This window comes from Sminthopsis crassicaudata, chromosome 2 (genome assembly GCF_048593235.1).
Source record: "Sminthopsis crassicaudata isolate SCR6 chromosome 2, ASM4859323v1, whole genome shotgun sequence".
NCBI lineage: Eukaryota > Metazoa > Chordata > Mammalia > Dasyuromorphia > Dasyuridae > Sminthopsis > Sminthopsis crassicaudata.
In genome coordinates, this window is record NC_133618.1 from 399,645,020 (window position 1) to 399,667,628 (window position 22,609).

The 22,609-nt window shown below is 38.1% G+C and overlaps 1 protein-coding gene across 2 annotated transcripts in view; it reads left to right on the forward strand.

Moving 5' to 3' along the window:
- The window catches only part of ADAMTS2 (ADAM metallopeptidase with thrombospondin type 1 motif 2), a 445,301-nt gene that overhangs the window by 399,254 nt on the left and 23,438 nt on the right, over positions 1-22,609 (forward strand). For both annotated transcript variants that reach the window (XM_074291805.1, XM_074291806.1), the window contains exons 13-16: positions 7,774-7,907; positions 9,956-10,079; positions 11,890-11,970; positions 20,860-21,023. In XM_074291805.1, the coding sequence (XP_074147906.1) occupies positions 7,774-7,907; positions 9,956-10,079; positions 11,890-11,970; positions 20,860-21,023 (503 nt within the window). The remainder of the gene's footprint in view (positions 1-7,773; positions 7,908-9,955; positions 10,080-11,889; positions 11,971-20,859; positions 21,024-22,609) is intronic.

The window sequence follows — 22,609 nt, forward strand, 5'->3', positions numbered from 1 at the left end:
TAAAAACCTTCTAGAACAGCCTACTAGATACTGGAAAGGTATCAGGCTCCCTCCTATCATAGGTGGGGTAGCTGGAGTGTCCAAAGCCACTTGGATGGAGGTACAGGCTTTCTTCCAGAGTCAGATCTATGTCTCTTCTGTGCTGGATATCTGTCTCCAGATCTCCATCCTCTGGAACACATTGTCACTCTCTTTTAAAAAATCCAATCCCAAAAATTTAGCTCAGGTGTATGAATTGTCCCTGAGCTTTTTCATCATTAATATGCTGCCATTGAGACACCAAGGGCTTAGAACAAAGTCAGTTCTTTCTAGGACTGATATTAGAACATGTAAAACTCATCCAAAAGTGTCTAGGACCAATAAAACCTTGTCCAGAAAATTTCATGCTAGTACTATTTCATACTTTCATGTGATAAGTGGATTAGAGAGGTACAGACAAAATTCTATGTTGTCTAAAAAGAAAGACCATTACCAACAGAGCTCATCTGGGAAGGCTTCGTAAAGTTTGTATTTAAGGGATTAGCAGAAATTCAGCAGAAAAAGCATGGGAGTGAATATATGATGTGTATGAGCAAGGAGAAAGCACAATACGTGCTTAGGCAGCATAAATAGAGTGCACAGAAATAAGTAGAATGAGATCAGGCTGAAACTGTAGAGTGGCCCTAAATTATGGAGGGCTTTGTGGGACAAGCTGAGGAATACTCAAATGAGTGACACTGGAGCCTATAGGGAGCCACAATTGGGTGATTTGAGAAGTAGCATAATCAGATCTATGCTGAGGGAAAAGTGATTCAGCACCAGTATGAAGGATGAATTGGAAAGAAAATAGAGGCAAGGACTCATTGGGAGGACTTTACAATAGTTCAGGCAGGTAGTAATGACAGTCTGTGCTCAGATGGTGGGTAGCATGAAGAGTAGAGAGCAGGATTGATATCCAAGAGGTTGAGAAGATAAAACTAACAGGTCTTAGTAATTCACTGGATCAAATATCCACCTGAGCACATAAGACCTCAGTGTCTAGATTAGAGACTTCTGGATAGGGACTGGAGAATGGACATGGGGGTGGGAATTGTATCCTCAGCTTCTTTTTATTCTGGCAATTAAAACTTTTATTAATTTGACTAGCAAATAATTAACAAAAGGATGGCTATTTGGTTTTCTCTCACTAAGCAAAGAGGAAACATTGAGGCTTCTTAGTGCTTATATACCCTTGGAAAAGTAGGTGTTTTCAACAGGTGGCAATCCACTTTAACTGGTTAATTGGAGAGAATTAATATTAAAATGAGAGGTAGGACTTATTCTAATGAGGGGCTGAGGGGTGTGACTTTGATTAAGACACTTTTACTCCTCTCTATTCAGATCATCTCAGCCTGGGCAATCTAGAAAAAAAGGATCTATCTCACCTCCCACCTAAACCTGTCTGAGTGGAACACAGTGGTCTAGATTAGAGCCTCTTTTTAAGTTTTCAAGTGGGGTGAAATAAAAATTCCACCTAGATTAGATGGGCCAGGCGGATATCCTTAGCTTCTATAAATCCAAATGTGCCCATTCCAGTATACAGTATCAATGACAGGGCTGACATTTTCATCTCAATCTCTAGCCAGCTTATCTCCCTCCACTTTTCAAACTCTCATCTATTTCCTATCTACACTCACACCCCTTCCCTTCCTTTATTCCGTCACTCAGTCCTGCTGATAGTAGAAAACTGATATGTTTCTCTTCACTCTCAGCCTCTACCTAACATTTTGCAGTCCACATACCTTCAGATGGATTATGATGAGGGGTATGAGATCTTTACTGGCGTTAGCTCAACACAGGTGCCCAGTGGAGAGGAGCACTCGGCATAAACATTTGGTATGATTGAACTTGAAGAATCCAGCAGCAGCATCTCTTAGAATTAGAGAATCCTATTGTCTTGGAATTGGAGTTAAAATGGCTCTCAAAGATCATCTGGTCCAGCCCATATCTGAACAAAATTTCCCTACATGTCATCCCTGACAAGTAATCATCTAGCCCAGGATTTCTTAAACTTTTTCCACTAGCAATCCTTTTTTGCCTGAGAAATTTCCACGTGACTTCGAGCATATAAGTGTATAAAATTGTTATACAAATCAAACATTTACTAATAATAAATCATAATTTCATCACCCCCACACTCAGGTATAAGACCCCATATGGAGTCACGAACAACTTTTAAAGCTGGGAGCTACCCTATACTTAAATAACTCTGAAATTAGAAAACTTACTAGCTATTACAGCAGACTACCCTAAGACAGCTCTAATGTTTACAATTTTTTTCTAAGTTTGAATTAAATCTACTTTAGCATAATTTCTAGCCTTTGGTCTTATTTTGGTCCTTTGAAGTCAAGCATAAGAAGACTAAGTCATCCTTTCCTTATCACAATCTTTTAGAATTATGAGGCAGTTCTCCAGTTAGTCTTTCAGATGGAGTCTGATCATCAATAGGCACTAACAAGATCACCAGCCCCTGCGGACTGAGTGAGCCTCCTGGCAGCCTAATTGTTTAGTCGTGGGCTTTGACACATAACCCTACTCAGAAGGCCTTGATCTTGACCTTCGCTCGTAAATCTGCCCAACCCTGATGTTGCAACAGGGGAATTAGTAAAGATTATTCAGACCTAGCCAGATGGTACTACTTTGAGAATAGGATAAGTTTTCTGGATTCAAAGGAAGGAAAAATCAGAGAATTGCCCCTGCAGGATACCTTCTACCTACACACACAATCTCTAACCAGGAGGAACATCTCACATCTGGGTTAGGTTCTACAGGGATCTGGGTCTGACATCCACGAGGACTCGGTGGATCTTCATGGTTTTGGAGTGAGAGCCACGTTCTCATGGAAGTTGAAGGAAACCTGATCTCTAAGAGGAGATAAAGATTGAGTGTTGAAGGGTTTGAGAGCTTTCACCTGCTAAAAATGCTCTTACAGGTTGAACTTTACTGCAAATAAGCTGGAGTCACTGATGAAAACTCCAATGCTCCATCTTGTGGCCAAGCTCAAACCGACAACCTGAACCACTCACCAAAGGTCTCCATTCTTGGGGTGCTCTTTCTCTAAATGAATGACCTAAGTCCACAGACAGACATCCCAGACCTAGAAGGGTCTCTGATTCCACTTCAACTTCACACCTTAAGGAGAAAATCCCTCAAAAACTTCCCTGACTTTGTTCAGCTTCGAGAATGGCTGACTTCCAGGGACAGGGAGCCCATTCATTCCCATAGCAGCATCTCATTACAGTTCTGAGCATTACAAAATTCTACCCTTAGAAGAGTCAGTGGGGCGGCTAGGTGGCGCAGTGGAGAGAGCACCAGCCCTGAATTCAGGAGGACCCGAGTTCAAATCTGGTCTCAGACACTTAACACTTCCTAGCTGTGTGACCCTGGCAAGTCACTTAACCCCAGCCTCAGGAGGGAAAAAAGAAGAGGAGGAGTCAGTTTGCTTCTCTGCAACTTCAGCTTCTTCCCTCCAGTACCAAGGAGAACAAGTCTAATCACCCTTCTCTCTGAACGTCCTGTAGGGATCTTTTCTCTTCTCCAGGTGAAACATTATTCCCTCCCCACCCACAAATACACAGATACTTCAATCCCTCAGTTTGCTTTAGTTTATCCATGTCTCCTTGAAATGTAGTACCCAGAAGTAGATGCCGTAAACAAAACACAGAACAGACTGTCCGTAACCTCCTTCATCCTGGACACTGTGCTTCTTCAGGAAAGCCAGCTCTGAGCCCAAAAAGCTTCTCAGTTCTGTCAATTGATCTGGGATTGATTTTATAGGTGTGGCAGCTACTGTAATCTAAGAAAGCCTTGTCCAAACAGGTTGCCTACACACCGTAAAAAGGGGCTGCCAAGAAACCTCCTTCTCCTGATGCTTTTCCCCCTGAGCATAGGGAATAGAGACTGAGTTTAACATGGTTGGCAAATTAGAGTTCTTTTTACTTCACTTGTAGATGAGAGGATTAAGGGCTGCTATTAACCATATTCTACCTAGACACACTGTGGCATTCAAAGATCATGTTTACAAATTCCAGTTATAATTGTTCCTGGTTCAGTGGGCACCTGAATACTGGGAACATTCACTAGGTTTCCACATAGAGAGACTAGCAACTAATAACAAAGGATGTAATAACTCGTTACTTATACTCTACCAGCTTTGCTTGCTGTCCTGAAAGAATCAGCCATTTTCATTTTCTTCCGGAGCCATGGCTAATCTTAATGAAATATGGGAAATAAACATGTTTTAGGATAAATGTTATGCCCATGCTTCCACATTAGAGGGAAAAAGGAAAAGAAAGGGAATAAGCCCTTATTATGGCATTTTCATTTTTTATATGTATATTATTATTATGGAAATATACTACCAATATGTGCCAGACACTGTACTGAATTCTTTTTACAAAATACTATCTCATTTGATCTTCACAACAACCCTGTGAGGTAGGTGGTATTATTATCCCTATTTTACAATTAAATTTAAAATTGAGGCAATCAGAGTTATTTAAGTGACTTTTCTAGGGTCACATAATTAATTAGTGTCTGAAGCTGGATGTTAATTGAGGTTTTTCTGATTCTAGAACTAGTGTTCTATCTACAATGCCACTAGCTACATAAGTCTTTCACACATATTCTACCATTAATAATAATCTCTGAGCTAGCAACAGCAACAACCACTAACATTTAAGAAACACCCACTTAATGGGTACTACTCTATGACTGAAAATTAGGAAGATCTAAAAATTTAAATAAGATATAATTCTTGCCTTTATGGGTCTTATTTTTAAGCTGGACTATAAGAAATATATACAAATAACTATAATATATACTATTATGTGATAAATACATCAGAACAGAACAAAACAAAGGCCCCAGTGAGGCCTGAAGAAGTTCATTACTAACTAAGAAGATCATGGGAAAGATTGAAAACTAGCTTTCTTTTTGCTTGGCAAACCCAAACTGGTAAATATGATCCTGTCTCTGTTTAGCATCCAGCCCAACCCAGGACAGGAATTGCAGGGTCACTGACAAAGGAGCTCAACACTTTCCTATTCATATTTGAATAAGACACTTAATTTATTAAATAGAGTGGAACTGATTTGTGCCCATCATTAAACTGCCTTTACTTTTTGCTTTACTTTTGATGAAAAGCATCTTTGCTTAAGTGAAATAGAAAATGGGAAATAAATACAAGCCCTCTTCCTGAACAGCCTAAATCCTGAGAGTTTTCCACCCTCCATCCCTTTCTTTCCAGTTAACACCTGATCATCACATTACTTAGGGATAGGCCCTCCTGATGCCCTGGCTAAAGGAAAAAAATCTTCAAATTCATTCTTTCTGGAGCTCTGATACCACACCCCTCTATTAGTGCACTTGGAGTGCCCTCTTGTGTCTCTCTGCTGTAATTTCATTAGATATCTTGAAGAGCAATTATCCACCTGGACTTCAAAAGACCCCCATTCTTCCCTACTAGAGTAAACAATCTTTACAAATTGCAGAACCTGAAAAAACTAAAAAGAAAATCACTCCCTCCTTTCTTCTCAGAACCACGGTCAGCACTGTGGTGGTGAGTCTCTGACATCTTAAGCTGGCAGACATTACTCATCCCACAGTCAAATTCTAGCTTAGGGGCAACTACCAGAACTTGGTGGGAACTGTAAGAACCCAGGATTACCCCTGTGCCATAATGAAGCATCATAGAAAGAACTTACTACTATGTTAAGAGACTAGGGTAAATAGAGAATGTTTGAATCAGGATCTCAGACAGCAAGACTTGGACTCCTCTATAAATTTATATGACCATAACATTTTTGTTGATCTTAGAGATGAGCCAAATGAGTAAGAACGCCCCTGGCCCCGAAGATCTCCTGTTCCTGAGGGGAGGGAGGGTAGTTGGTGGGACTTTTGCTTGCTTTGAACCTACCTTAAATCCAGATCATGGAAGAAAGTTGTTTCTGTCTTTGGAAGAATCAGCAGGATGCCTTATATGGGTCATTTACCTTTTGGAGAACTAAGAAAGGTTTTCTGAAAATTGGGTGATGGTGACAAATCAGTTCAGTAAAAGCTGTCCATGCCTTTTGACTCTGTTCCTGTACTAGTATAGTTTGAAATCCTTGGGGAGGGCCAATGACACTACTCCACTTTAGGGCCACTGTCTGCTCAGTGGGGGTGCTTTTAAATGGGTCACCCCCTGTCTATATTTCCTATTCCATAGCTCAGGACTAGCCAGGCATCTATAAATAAGTAGACATTAGCAGCAGGAGATTAACTGTGTACAGCTTGTTATAATTATTTTTTCCATCCTCAAAATTAATCTTTCTCTGTGGGTGAAAATTTGGGCCTGAGGTGGTATTGGCAATCCATTATTAATTCTCCATGACATGTTTTAGGATAAAATTCTATGCCCTGAAAAGAAAAGAACATGATCTGAGCACAAAAGCTCCTGTATGCTAATTAAAATCATTCATTTACCTAATAAGGTACAGTGAAAAGATCACTGATTTGAATTAAGAAGACCTGGATTCTAGTCCCAGCTCTGCTACTAACTGTGTAACCTTATAAATGTCAAAATATCCCTGAACTCCGAGCTTTAATTTCTTTGTCTAAACAATTAAAGAGGTGGTTTGCTCACTAAATCTATGATTTCTTGATATATATAATATATACAAAGGTATATAAAATATACCTTTCTTGAGCTCCTATTGTATCCAGGAGATATGCAGAGAGCCATGGGGAGAATGAGATGAATAAGTGCAGTCCAATAAGCATTAAGGACTTACTATGTCAAGAACGCTATGCTACATATGGGAGATAAAATGGCCATACTGAAGTAATCATTGTCCTCAAGGAGCTTCCAAACAGTGAGGACTCATTGTTCAGATTTGCTGCAAAGTAGTGATTTTAGGAGAGGAATTTGAAACAAAGCTAGAAAGAAATGTTGGAACTTCCTTGTAGAGATCCTTAAAAGCTGAAATAAAGAGTTGGAGGTTTTTCATGCAGGCAATAGGGAGCCATTGAAGTGATTTTTAAAACAATGGAATATAATCCTGTGTGTTGTGAAGATAATTTGGGCAGCTGTATGAAAGATGAATAGGAAAAAAGGAGATTGGATGGAGAGAGATCAGTTAAATGGCAATTAAAATAGTCTAGATTAGAGGTGATGAGGGTCTAGAATAGGAATTTAGCATTATTAGATGGATTTGAGGTATTATAGAAGTAGAGCCAACAAAACTTGTTAACTGATATCATGGATTGGGAAGAGACAGGAATGAAAGATGTCTCTGAGATTTTAAGTCTGTATGATTTTCAGATAGTGGAGTTGGGGAAAGGTACTCTCACAGAGCTCACTGCTTATTATTAAGACGACACTGACGTAAATATCCATAATATAAGGCAAAATACAAGTGCCATAAAAAGGAGGAAATGGGAGCTAGGGAATGTTTTAGGAAGAAGATTGTCCCTGAGCTGACCATTGAAGTATTGATGGGATATAAATCAGCAATTCCGAAATCTCATAGCCAATTTCAAATTCAGCTACAGTGCCCCTTCCACTATCTCCCCCTCCCTTTCCTCACCACCCCCTGCCCTACTTCCTGTTTCCCGATCCTGGCTCATTCCTATAGATGCAATGATGTGAAGTCACTGGTATACATACCATTACTTCCACATGCTATAGTGACATACTGAGCCCAAAAGGATTAAGTGTAAACCCTTGTTTACAAGGTTTGCACAGGAAATGAAATCTGCCATTTTATCTTCCAGCCAAGGAAAGATGCCATCTCTACTGCCAGTCAAAAGAAACTGGAGAAGTGGTTTCCATGAAGCGAATGGTTCACGACGGGACCCATTGCTCCTACAAGGACCCTTACAGCCTTTGTGTACGTGGAGACTGTTTGGTAAGTGTTGGAGATTGTTGGCATTTGGATTCTTAAAAACATGGCTTTGGAGCCCTAAGTTCCATCCCCAACTCTATTCTTTACAAATTGTACTTCTCTGGGGCTCTTCTTCCTTATCTGTAAAATTAGGTTAATAATCCCTATCCTGAAAGCCTTACGATATTGTTGTGAGGTTCAAATGAGTTAATATATACTGGTGATTCATAGACAGATGGCACTATTCCTACCCCCAAAATCTGACATGATGTGATACATAGGGTATTTCATTTGGATTCAGGGTTATTCTTGAGCTCAAATTCCACCGGAAAAGCTTGCTGACCTAAGAAAATCATGAAGCTCTCTACACCACGGTTTCCTCATCTGTAGAAGGTTTTTTAAGGTCCTTTCCAGCTTTATATCTATCATCCCAGAATTCTATAAACTTAGTCATGGAAAAAAGGGAAGATTACACACTGAAGGAAGGTCTGAATGAAGAAAATGTGATGAAGAGAAAAAGACCAATGATAATAGAAATGCTTTTGCTGATTAATTGTTCAGTCATATCTGATTTGCATAGACCATAGCTGTCTTTGAGGCTTTCTTGGCAAGGTTACTGGAATGGTTTGCATTTTCTTCTGCAGTGGACTCAATGGAACTTTTTGTCAGGCAAACAGAAGATTAGTGACTAGCCTAGCACAGCTAGTGAACCGTCTGAGGCTAAATAAGAATTCAGATCTTCCTGATTTCCTTGCCCAACTTCCTCAGAGAAACCTGAGTGGAAGTAATTTTCATTTGAAGGAGTCCTCAGTAATGATGAGGATGAAATTGTAGATCAAACTATAAGCATGTATTAAGTGTCTAGTGCCAGGCACATGGCTAGGTCGTGGGAGTACAAGATGAATGGGAATAATTCCTACCCTACAGAAGCACATGTCCTTACTATGGTAATGATAATATAACTCCAGAATAGGTGACCTTCGACTATATGTGAATAAGCCAAATCAGAAAAGATCTTATTAGCTAGAACCACCTGATCTTCTTCAGATCCAGGGAGGAGTTAAAGAAAAGTCAAACTTGGGAAGAGTCCGAAAGCTACTGATCTCTTCTCAGTCTGGTTTTAGGGAGCAGGGAAGAGTATAAACAGTGCAAGAAAGTGAAATTACTAGGTAACTTTTAGCAGTCAGAGAATTTGAGTGCTCACCCTTTTGTGCCTCAGTTTCCTTGTCAGTAAAATAGAGTTGCTCAATGACCGTTACTCTAGGGCCAAATCTGGCACAATTATGTGTGAGTAGGAACAGATTCTAAAATATACGAGACCATAGAGGTCATCAAGTCTAACCCTCATTTTATAGATGAAGGAAGCCCAAAGAGATTGTGTCTTGCTCAAGGTCAGAGCTAGTACCTAAAGTAGGATTTGAAACCAATTCTTCCTGCCTCCAAGCTCATTGATCTCTCTATTACACCATATCAGGAGGAACTTTGTCCCAATCCCAGCACATCTTTTATAGAAATGACCTTCCCTTCAGAATTTTTAGTGGCAAAACCATGATTGATGTCACTGAGGAAAAAGCTATTCAGCAGAATAAAAAAGCCATGCTTTTAGCTGAACAGAGAATTGTGTTGATGCTCCAAAAACCACATCTTCAACCTGCTAGTGAGAATACAGGCTTAAAGCAGCCCAAATCTGAATTCCCTACAACATTACACCTTTTTATAGATGAGAATAAATGTTATAATTGCAGTTGTAGACAATGTTTTTGTCAATAGAGATAGCCCAGAAGATTATTCACTTTGCAAAAGGATTCACTTCACTGTCTTCTGAAATAGAAAGGTAACGGAAAAATAGGATATTACTTGCAGACTTTTGATTTTTCTTAGTGTTTCAAGAGCTTCTCATGTTGATTAAGTTGGGTTTCCCACTATACCCCAGAAACCTCTGAAACTCTTGCTACATACCTGCCAGCATCATGGGGCCCTGGTAGCTTTGGCAACAGTGTGAGCCATCCTGATGCTGTTGAGGAGTAACAGTGGGGTCATTCTTAATCAGGGTGTTCTTTTTCCCCCCACAGAAAGTTGGCTGTGACCGGGTGATTGGTTCCACTAAACAAGAAGACAAATGTGGTGTGTGTGGAGGAGATAACTCTCACTGCAAAGTTATCAAAGGGACATTTACAAGACTACCTAAGAAACAAGGTCAGTTCTATCCTCTATAAGACTCTTCTCCCTTCAGTCACTCACTCCCTGGTGGTTTCATATGTCCATGTCTGTGTGGGTGAATGGATCATCATAAAAGTCCTCCTTTCCTTAACCCTAACATCCAGTCACTAGGTCTTGTGAATTCTTTCCTGTTCCCACAGCTGGACTCTATCACAATAGTGTTCCTCTCTCCTCACCTCCAGTCTTTCTCTATCTCTACATGAACATGTTGCCCCATAAATGTTCCTAATAAACCTCTCCTGCTCAAAGTTTTTAATGATTCCCTGTTTACTATGGGATAAAGTCTAAGGCAACAGTTTTCAAAGTGTGGTCATAAAGACCCCAGAGAATCCATGAAACCCTTTCAGAAATTGGTGAGATAAAAACAGTTTTCATAATACTGATGTTATTTGCCTACTAAAATAGTCCTCCCTTTTCCAACTACATTTCTTTAGGAGGCCTCTACATTTCACCCAAAACAACATGCTCCAACAGATTCAATACAGAAGTAGGAGAATCCAATTATCTCCAGACATTAATTTTCAAAACTATGTAAAAGAATCCTACTCTCCTTACCAAATTATTGTTGTTTGGGGAAAACAGAGGGTTTTTTTTTTTAACTAAAAGTATGATATTTATGTTAACATGTAATAGATTTATGATTTTTGAAAATGAATAAATATTTTTAAATTATCAGCTTTAATTTCTAAATATAGTAAATATTGATAGATGTAATTCATGTAACTAAAAGCTCTTTGGGTTTTCAGTAATTTTTAATAGCATAAAGGAACAATTTTTAGGAGTCAAGGAATTCTGAGGCCAAAAACAAATTTGTGAACCACTGGTCTGAGGTGTTTGTACAAATTCTCCTACCTGAACTACAGCTGCCCAGATTACTAAATAAGACTAAAGAGATAGAGCAGTGAGATATGTTGGTTTGGGGTTTTTTGTTTGTTTGTTTGTTTACCTCTTATAACCACCACAATTGTATATATAATCCCACCTTCTGGGAGGTCTTTTGTCAAGTAGAGTCTCACCACCCTAAATCAACTCCTCAACCAAGCTTTCAAAGGCTCTCTTGAATCTGACCTTTATTTCCAGCTTAATTTGCCCCTAGTTCTGGTCAAACTGGATGACTAGTATCTCTGTGTTCCCTTGCCTGGAATGCTTTTTGCCCAGTTTGGCTGTATTCTCAAATCCTACTCTTCCTTTTGAAAGAAAAGGCTATTGCTGAATAGTGCTTGAAGTCTTCAGTAACTAGCACTTTGCTGTGCTCCTAGTAGGACATGGGGGAAGCTGTGTTTATGGACCTATAATCTTTTGACTAATCATGGCTATAAATTATTGTCCACTGAGTTTCCCATACAGCTTGTGGTCTAGGACTTAGAGCCAAATGACCTAAGGCAAGTGATTTCATTTCACTGACTCAGTTACTATAATTGAGGAACAGGAAAACACACAGAGATTTCACTCCAGGAACACTTATGGCTAATTATTGCTCTACTTGTGCAATGCCAATTTTGAATAGGTATGTATTTATGTGCACATATGTTCGTGAACATATGTTCACATGGTGCTGTATTTGTGTGTTCATGGGTACATATGTTAGTAAACATGTGTGTTTATAGGTTTCTATATCATGTCCCTGTATATTATATATTCATATGGATATGATTGTGGCCATATGTACATTATACAACATGATTCTTTCTATTTATTCATTTCTCACGACAAATTCCTAGAGTGTATCAGGCCATAACCCAGCTATCATAAGCTTGTTTTTTTTTCTTTAAATATATTAATAAAGGTTACATCAAGATGTTCGAAATCCCAGCTGGGGCAAGACACTTGCTCATACAAGAGACAGATTCTACCCATCACAACTTGGGTGAGTATAATCCATAGCTGTGGGCATTAGAATCTCTTGCAGGGATGGCTTAGCATTAGTATGAGTCCTAAAACTGGGCTCTGGAATGGAGATGGAGGGCCTTGTCTTTGTAAATACTTAATAGGACTTGTATAACATATTTTTGAGGTCCTTCTTTGAGATAGGGAAGGAAATTGAGAAAGCCATAGTTATGAAGGTAGACGTAACACCCCCAAAGCCCTCTATACAATTAGGGCTTTCAGATTGACTGAGAATGCCCAATATTGGAAAATGAACTAATATGTTTAGTCCATTGATCCTCTGTGAGCCAAACCCCCCAAAATTTGAGGATATTTTTGGATTGGAGACAATCTAAGACCACCAGGGAACAAGATGCTTTGTTGTGGAGTTTCTGGGAAGAGGCAATATTTCCTCCAAGTTATCCCTGGAAAGTGGTCATCCAGCCTCCCCTGTAGTAAATGGGGAATTCATTACTTATCAACGTAATACACTCTACTCCGATTTTGAATTAGAGGACCTGAATTCTGGTTCCAAGTAGGACAAAATTATTTATATGAACTTTGACTGCCAGTAGGCTTAATGTCTTCATCTGCAAAATGAAAAGGTTGAACCAAATGATATCCAAGATTCATTCACATCTTAGTCCTATGGTTCTGTGAGGGACATTTTACTTATATCGTATCTAAATAATATTTTACAATATAAAGAGCAGTTCCACTTTTTGTTGTTGTTCAGCCATTTTTTAGTTGTGTTCTTCTCTTCATGAGCCCATTTGGGCTTTTCTTGGCAAAGATGCTGCAGTGGTTTGTCATTTCCTCTTCCAGTTTATTTTACAGATGAGGAAATTGAGACAAACCAGTTTAAGTGACTTTCCCAGTATCATACAACTAGTAAGTATTTGAGACCAGATGTGAATCCAGGTTCTATGACTCCATGTCCCTTATGCTCTAGGTGGTCCACTGCACCACCTAGAAATCCAACATTATTATAGACCTTTAAGGTATCCAACCAGGAGAAGATGGTGTTATCCCCATTTTATAAATGGGACAACTGAGTCTTAGAGAAATAAATTGACTTACTTGAGACCATATGTCTAGAAAAAAGCTGCGAGGCTTCCAGCCTCCTAACATTTATCCTAGTGATCTTTCTAATGCTATACCACATGGCGTTTCCCCAAATCAGGTCTTCACTGTCTCTAAAAATAGGCAGTATGCTGAAAAGCACCCAAACATCTTCAAGATCCTATGTTAGGAAAGGCAGCATTGTCTGATAGGGTTAAAAGAACAAAGTCAACATTAGGATTCCTATTTGAAGCTGCATTTCTTGCCTTAGTATGACCTGAAATAAGCCTGATCTGTCTTTGATTTTTTTTGTAATTGCTTTTTATTTTTTCAAATATATGCAAAGATAGTTTCAACATTTACCTTTGCAAAATTATGCATTCCAAATTTTTCTCCCTCTCTCTCCCTTATCCTTTAGATAGCAAGCAATCCAATATAGGTTAGATACGTGCAATTTTTCTAAACATATTTCTATATTCATTATGCTGTGCAAGAAAAATCAAATCAATAGGGGAAAAATGTTGAGAAAGAAAAAAAAAACAAATAACAACAAAAAAGATGAAAATACTATGCTTGGATCCACATTCAGTATCCACAGTTCTTTCTGTCTGGATGCAGATGGATCTTTCTATCATGTCTATTGGAAATGCCCTGAATCACATCATTGCTGAAAAGAGCCAAATCCATTACAGTTGGTCATCACATACTCTTTGTTGCTATGTATGATTTTCTCTTGGTTCTGCTCTCTTTACTCAGCATCAGTTCATGTGAGTCTCTTCAGTCCTCTCTAAAGTCATACTCCTGATCATTTCTTACAGAACAACAATATTCCATTACATTCACATACCATAACTTATTCAACCATTTCCCAACCAATAGGTTTCCATCTGATCTTTCTTCAGGCCCAGTTTCCTTACTGTGGAAACTGTGTTTGTGTGTACTAAAGTAATCTTCATGTTTCAGTAGGAAAAGGTTGGATAGGAGAAGGAACCTCAGCAAAAGGAAGGGAAGGAGAAGGAATTGGGAAGTCATTTGGCAGATTGTAGAAAAGTTCAAGAATTGTAAAGAAAACCAGAGAGTTAAAAAAAAAAAAAGTTAGGAGGTCTCAGTAGAATGAAGGAAAAGAGAAGAACTTGGACTGAGATAGAAAAATGAATTTGAGGAATTCAAAAAACAAAGAGGAAAAGAAGAAGAACAACAACAAAAAAAGAAGGAAGAGAAGGAGGAAAAAGAGGAGAACAAGAGCAAGAACAAAAAGAAAAAAGAACAAGAACAAAAAGAACAACCACAACAACAAAAGGAGGAGGAGGAGAACAAGAACAGCAGCTACAAGAAGAAAAAGAGGAGGAGAAGGACTTTAGGAGGAAAAGACTAAAGGTTAAGGAAAAGAATAGAAAGAGGAATGTGAAGAGGAAAATGACCAGAGGATGAAGGTGAGAGGTATCGGTAAGGTAGTGCAAAGGTTAAGACAAAGAAAAGGAAGATAGATGAAATTGTCAATATATTAAAAACATGAAAAATAGAGGAATAATTCCATAGCTGAAGACAACCCAAGAGCAATTTGTCAGAACAATTCTCCATGAAACCTATAAGCAGTAGAGTCAAGATGGAGGATCTTAAGAGCAAGTATAGAGAACTTAGTAAATTTTATACTGACATGTGTATAGTGTAAACATTGTTGTCAAATGATTGTTATTTCTGCTCAAAGCACACCAAGTCTCTCGGCGGACTCAAGGACTGTCCATTTTTCATATTAATGGTGAGAATTAAGAATTTTTTAAATATAAAAACAAAAATGAAGAAATAAAAGACCTAAAGAGACATTCATTGTTGAATTATTTCAATTGTGTCCAACTCTTGGTGACTCCATTTGGGATTTTCTTGGCAAAGATGTTTTTGCCATTTCCTTCACCAACTCATTTTACAGATAAGGAAATTAAGGAAAACATGATTAAGTGACTAGCCCAGGTCACACAGCTAATGTCTGAGGTAAGTGCTCAATCCACTGCACTACCTAGTTGTCCTAGGAGACTCCTAAACTGTGTCCATAGGATGGAAACAGGAAGAGTGAAGCAAGAGATCTATCTGATCATCTTAAAAATAAAAGATCTGTAATTCCTGATGTAGGAGCAACTACTTTCTCTCCAATGAATGATTCTTTGAATCTATATATTCAGCAGTCAACAAGTACTTCCCATGTTGTGATTTCTTATCTCTTAAAAGGTCATTCAGGAAAGATGGGAAGAAGAGTTGAGTAGTAGTAACTTGCAATTTTGTGTAGAAGCTTTCATTAGGGGAAATGATCTGTTTTCTTGACAACTTGACTTTTATAGAAATGTTTAGCCTAACTTCACATGTAGTTTCTTAACTGTGTATAGGAATGAGGGAGAGAAACAACTCAAAAATTTTTAAAGCAAATTAAAAGTTTTTTTAAATTTTTTATGTAACTAGGAGGAAATGTTAAATAAATAAATCAAACATTAAAAAGAATAGACACTGAAAGAAACTTGAAAAAAAATCCAAGGGGAAAAACCTGCAATAGAACATTTAATTTAAAAATGCATCAAGTATGAATAACCAGAAAAATAAACAAGAGCTCTTAATAGAAGGAGGAATATTTAATTGATTTAAATTGATGAAGTAAGATTTATGATAACATTATGGCTATGGAAAGATATGTATATCTTATTAAGAACAGAATAGGTAAACATAAGATATCACACATATGTTACACATTAAGTAATGTGAAAAGTTCAGGAACCAAAAATGAGAAATCCATTGGAGAGCATTTAAATGAAGATCAGTTGAGGAAGAAAAGAATTGCTATCCTCATTGGAGCATATTACTGACCACTGGGACAAAAAGAAGTAGGTGTGTTTCAGCAACACATCACAGGTCTGGAAGAGGCATATGAAAATAATAAGAAATTGCAACTATCTTGAAATCTACTGAACTTTTTTCCTAACCGATAATATTCATTTTTTAAAACTTGTCTTGATGACAATTCCAGCCTTTAAAAGAGGAAGAAGCAATGCAGGGGGTCAGAGGGGAATAGTTGTTCTGTATCTGATTCTCAGCAGCAAGAAAGAATGAAGGTAGAAATGATAGAACCTTGAGGATGAAATGACCATGTCATTTTAGAATATATCCTTGGGAGAGGAGAAATATCAGGAAGGTACAGTCTGACTCTGCAGAGATTTCAGGGCAGCCTATTTCAAAAGGCTTAGAGCAAGAATGGGGAATCTTTTTTCTGCCAAGGGTTATTCAGATATTTATAACATCATTTGTGGGACATACAGAATTATCAACAAAAATTCAAGCAGGAAAGTTTTTCTACCAAGCTTTCAGCTGGTCATCACCTACAGTTGCTTTAGCAGGGCCAGACCAAATGAATTCCCTGGGCCTTTTATGGTCTATGGGCTGGATGTTTCCCCATCCCTTGTTTTAAAGGAAAAATTGGTAGGATTCCATGAACTAAAATTCTACTGGGACACCATCCTAGGAAGTATGAAAATTTCTCAAGAATAATATTCTTTTTTATTTTTTATTAATGCTTTTTAATTTTCAAAAGATACGCTTGGATATTTTTTCAAGATTAACTCTTAGAAAACCCTGTGTTCCAATCCTCCCCCCTTTTCCCTACTCCCTCCCCTAGATAGCAAGTAATCCAATATATGTTACATGGTAAGAATATATGTTAAATCCAATATATGCATCCATATTTATAAATTCTCTTGCACAAGAAAAATCAAATCAAAAATGAAAAACTATGAGAAAGAAAATAAAATGTAAGAAACAACAACAAAAAGAGTGAAAATGCTGTGTTGGGTTCCACACTCAGTTATAGATGGTTCTTCATCACAAGGTCAAAGAATAATGTTCTTTAAAAATCCAAGAAAAAACTATCATAAGCCCTGTGGCCTCAAATATTTAAACAAAAATGTACAAAATGTGTATAACCAGAGAAGTAAAAGGGATCCTAACATAAGGAAGCAAAGTGCTTTCTTTCCCACTATCTCTTAAAGGGGAAGGGTACCCAAAGTTTATATTTGAAGGCATGGCTCTTTTCCCAGAATGAGAGTTGCACAAAAGATCATCATGAATAGTGATGAGTGAATAAGCCCAATTATCCAAACATATAGCAAACCAAAATCAGAAAAGTCATACAAATTAGAATATACCAGGAAATAAACTGATTGAATGAACTCTCTCACTGAGAAACAAGGTATCTCATATCAAACAAGATAGGAGCTCCAATATAACCAAAAAAGAAGAAATTTCTCAGTCTCTATGGAGGCACAGTAAAAATAAGGAACAAATTGAGGAGCTAGCTTCCCCCTCTATATCTGCCTTCTCTGACTTTCTCTACAGAGTGATCCAAAAGAAAATCTGTAATTGAATGGTCCTCTCTTAAGACAGGAATGAAAAAGAATGCCTCTCCTTTCCAAGCTTTTCATGCCAACTCAGCATGCAATGAGAAATCATTCCTTTTATCATACCTAGGCAGCGGAAGGCAAAATGCTCATGGGTAACGCAGGTTATGAAAAGAAAAAGCAATTATGATGAGTGGAATAAGGGAAATTTGCCTAAAGAGATCAGTGTAGCACATAGGGAACTCACTGACTAATTTAATTTTTTTTAAGTATATATACAGAAACTAGAAAGAAGAAGAGATAATGGAAAATGAATACTAAAGAGTAGTTTGGTCCCTTAATAGTAATGTCTAGAGTTCTAAAACTCAAAGCTAACTGAGGCTAATGAAGGAAGTTAAGATTAAAAAAAAAGAATTTTTATGCTATATTGGAGAGGGAAAAGGATGCTCAAAGAAGGAATAGGAAAATTATTTGATCTGGATCAGTGATAACTCAAGATGTTGAGAAAAGACAGAAATGTTCAGTTCTGCTTTTGCTTCTGTTTTCTCTGCCAAGAACAATCTTTCAACAAGTATGGGCAGAGTAAATGTAGACTAATAAGGAGTTGATATCCAAGATAAGCAGTGAGATAATAGTGGGGGTGGGAGTTCATTAACTATCCTTTATGAGTTCAAGTTATCAGGATCAGATGAATGATATCCTTATATAGTGAAAGAACTGGCAAATGTGATTACTGTGCCAGTGATTTTCAGTGGGATGGAGGAAATGAAGTGTGTTCACTGTAAGTCAGTGAACTTGAATGTGATTCCTGTAAAAATGCTTAAATGTATTATTAATGGGAGGGTTAGTAAACAGCTAGAAAAAGAGGTAGGAATCACAAATACTCATCATGGGTTCAAGAACAGACCAGGAAAGGCTAAACTCATTCCGTTTTTGTTTGTTTGTTTTACCCAGGATTATTATTTGGTAATCTGATAAAAGGGAATGCTAAAAATATAGTCAAACTAGATTTTAGGAAATTATTTGATAAAGTCCTTCTTGCAGTTCTCATTGAAAAAATGGGAAATATGATAGTACAATTAGATGGATTCAAAATAAATGGACCCAAAAAGCTGGTATTAATGATTCGGTATCCACTTGGAAGCTCTCAAGTGGCTGCTCCCAGTTTTACATATGTAAAACAATATGTACTGTTCTACATATTTGTCAATGATTTGAAGGGATGTCATGCTTATCAAATTTGCAAATGGCATAAAACTGGAAAAGAATAGCTAACATATTGGACAATATTGGATAAGAGTCAGAATCCAAATAAATCTCAACCTTGAGATAGCTCTAATAAGATTAAATATAATAGGGATAAATTTAGAGTCTTATAATTAAATTCAGAAAATCTACTTGACAAGTACAAGATGAGAAAAGTAAGAATGGTCAGATGTAAAAAGTATATGATGGGGGAAGTTTAATGGATTGCCAGTTCTATTATCACATCTATATCACACATATAATAATGGGCGGGGGGAGATAAGACTGCATTTAAAAATTTCTAATATCTGGGAGTAGGGGAGTAATTGCCCTGTTATATCCTATCCTGATTAGAATATGTTTGGAGTATTGTGTTCAGTTCTGGGACCACATGGAAACACTGGAAAGTAGCCAGGTGGGGAGCTGCAACCAGTTTGATTAAGAATTGGTTGAAAGAACTGAAGAGCTTAGTTTGGGAAAGAATAGACTTAGGGGGATAAAAGAGCTATCTTCAGGTATTTGAAAGAAGGATTGTACTTCTTTCTACTAAACCCCTGAGGGCAGCACAAATAGAGATTAAAGATACACAGGAGCAGATTTAGACTCGATTAAGGAAATTCCCTTACTAAATTGTTGAGTAAAGAAAACTTCAATAATTAGAGCTATCCAGGAGAAGAATGAACTATCTCAACAAGCAGGGTTTCTCTCTCAATGGAGGCCTTTAGGCAAAGCCTATATGACTATTTCTTTATGAAGTTGGAGACAGAATTTTCATACTATCTTAGGCTAAACTAGATAGTTTCTGGGGGATCTTCCAACTCTAAGATTTTGATTTTTTGTAATCAGATGGTTGGACTAAAGGGGCCTAAGATCCCTCCCAGTCCTGAGCATCTGTAATTTTAAAAATTATTATCAAGGCATCTCATTTATATTCACCTGATGCTAATTTAAATTCTTCTATTTCACTGTGATAGAACTTACTGAGATTCTCATAGATAATTTTTAACTGGTACAGCTATCTAGCTAACGACCCATTCATTCCACCCATGAATCATTCAACTTCTAGCTTAGTAACAGTTTCCTAGTTTAGCATTTAGGATAAACTTATCACTGCTACTTTGTTGGTGTTAAGGCTTGTATCTGCATAGGATTCTGACTTTCAAAACTAGAAAAGACCTTAGAGCCTATTCATTCTAACTTTATTTACACAGCTGAAAATGGAAACCCAGAGAGTTTAAGTGCCCAATGTCACATAAATAGTAAGAAGTAGCAGCAACATTAGACCCCCAAGTCAAAATCCAGTGTTCTTTCTATTACTTCTCCACTTCCTATGGAGATATCTGCCCCCTTCAGGTATGTGCCAGGCAGTTTAACATGTTTGCATATGCTCTGGTGGAGTGTGCTACAAAGAATACCTCCTCCCAAATCCCCTAAAATGCCCTTAGGTTTGTTCCAGTAGGATGAGCCAATGATAATAGAGACATGGGAACAAGAAAGTTGGTGCTGTCCTCTCCCCCAGGAGCAACAGATTTCCATTAATGTTGAGGTAGCATTAAACAGGAAGCTCTAATTCTCCTCCTAGGAGATGCCTTTGGCATCCTGGGGCAGTGACTGATGACCTCTCCCAGTATAGTAACCGTATGTGTTATAAGATAGCAGATTTGGTCAGGTTTCTTGATATAATCATCTGGGAGGAAAGATTATCTTTGTTGTCATGGAAGCTATGTCCAAAGCCCGGCTCTGTTGTGTGACCTTGAGCAGGCAAGGCACTTTCCCTTTCTGAGGTTCAGAAATTATGAGAAAATAAGTATAATGAGGGAGTTTGAAAAGAGTGTCTCAGTGATCCTTTCTAGCTCCATGATCTCAAGAATGGGACCTTTAGCAAGCAATGCAACAGAATTATGAGTGGATACAGCTCCATGCATGACCTTTACTTCCAGAAGGGGCAATCATATGTTTATATACTGGGGGTACTAGAAGCCAGGAAACTCAACCAAGTGTCTCCAACTACTCTGCCAGGAGAATGCTTTTACCAAAGGGGATGTGGGGCCCTGAACCTCTGAGTACAGGGTGACAGCCTGGGCCTGTTTTGACTTCCCTGGCAGAAATAAAGCCCTTTATTCTGACTCATTGCTCTCCCTTATCCAATATTGGCTAAGCCCTGACTTTGAATGGGGGTTTTGGGGTACATTTCTCTTTTGTATCCCCAGCCATCAAGAACCAAGAGACGGGGAAGTTTGTTTTGAATGAGGAAAACTTGGTTCCTGATTCTAAAGTCTTCATTGACATGGGTGTGGAATGGGAATATCGAAATGATGACGATCGAGAAACTGTGCAAACGATGGGCCCTCTCTACGGTGCCATAACAGTACTGGTGAGTTTAAAGGCCATGGGGACCTTCTGGAGCTCTCTGAGGAATCCCTAGGCCCTCTAAGGAATTCATTCCAAAAAGCCATCTTTTAACTTCTGTTAGTTATATGTCAGAAAATCAACAAGTACTTATTAAGAACCTAGAATGCACCAGATGCTGTGCTGGAAAGCGAAAATGAGATCATTCCTACCTGTAAAGAGTTTACATTCTGCTGGGAGAGATAATTTGCATTTATATAAGTATACACAAAATAAATACAAGGGCAATGTTGGAGATGAATTAAGGACATACTAGAGTAGAGATTCTGAAAAATTTGGGATAAGAATTGTCTTTTTTTCCAGTCATATCCTACTTGTCATTTGGGGTTTTCCAGGCAAAAAAAATACTGGAATGGTTTACTATTTTCTTATCCAGCTCATTTTACAAATGAGGAAACTGAAGCAAACAGGATTAAGTGACTTGCCCAGGGTCTCAAAGCTAGGAAGTATCTGAGGCTGAATTTGAACTCATGAAGATGAGTCTTCTTTTTTCCAGGCCTGGCAGTCTATATCCATTGTGGCACCGAACTGGCCCAACACCAATTCAGATTCCAGTTCTACTACAAGACATAGACTCTCTGAGACTCCCTTTTATTAACTATAAAATGAGGGAATTAACATTTGAGGTCCCTTTCAGCTACAAATCTCATGATTTATTGTCTTCCCGAGGAATGGGAAGGACAAGAATAGGAAATGGCAGCTGTTTCTAAATTAGTGGCAACCATTTCTAAGTGTGAGCAATGGTGAAAAAAACGTTCTGACAAAATTCTCATCCAGATTCTCTTTCCTGTGCTGATATTCCTACTTTTCCTCTAGGGATCAAAGTCTGTCTGTCAACAGCCTCTGACCCACTCCCCCCTACCCCCAAGTAGAGTCATATATACACTGAAAATTTACATTTTTGATAGCTCTGATGTCAATGGACACACAAAAAATTCATGAGTATATCAAAGACCTGTGATTTAGTTGAGATGGAAATTAACTCCACTAAATCTTATCATGATCCATCTTTATAAATTATGGATGATACTTGTCTAATAACCACCACTACTTATTTGGATATTTCAGAAATTCTAGGGTAGTAGGAAGCCTGAGGAGTCCCAGCAAAAGAGAAGTGACAGAAGCAAAAGGATACTACACAGGGCTGAACATCATTTTGTATTTTTGCCCATCTCTTCTAAAATCCTATGCTCCCTCCTGATTGTGGTGTGGCCAGAGCCTTTTAGAATCCCTGGCTTCTTTCAAGATTTAGCTCAAATGCTGCCTTTGCAAGAGTCCTTTCCTAGTCCCCCAAGCCCAGCTGCTAGTGCCTTCCCTTCTAGGGTTCCCTTCCATTTATGCTGCATCTTAGACATATCTATTTTAAAAAAAATGTTGTCTCTCCTATTGTTATGTAAGCACCTTGAAGGCAGACTGTTTTAATTTTGTCTTGGTACAGGATACTTATTACAGTGCCTAGCTGTATTAATACAGAGAAGAGTAGAGTAACAGCCTTGGCTTTTCAAAAGCTATTCTCAGAAAGTTCCAGGTATTGTGGATTCTACCAGACTG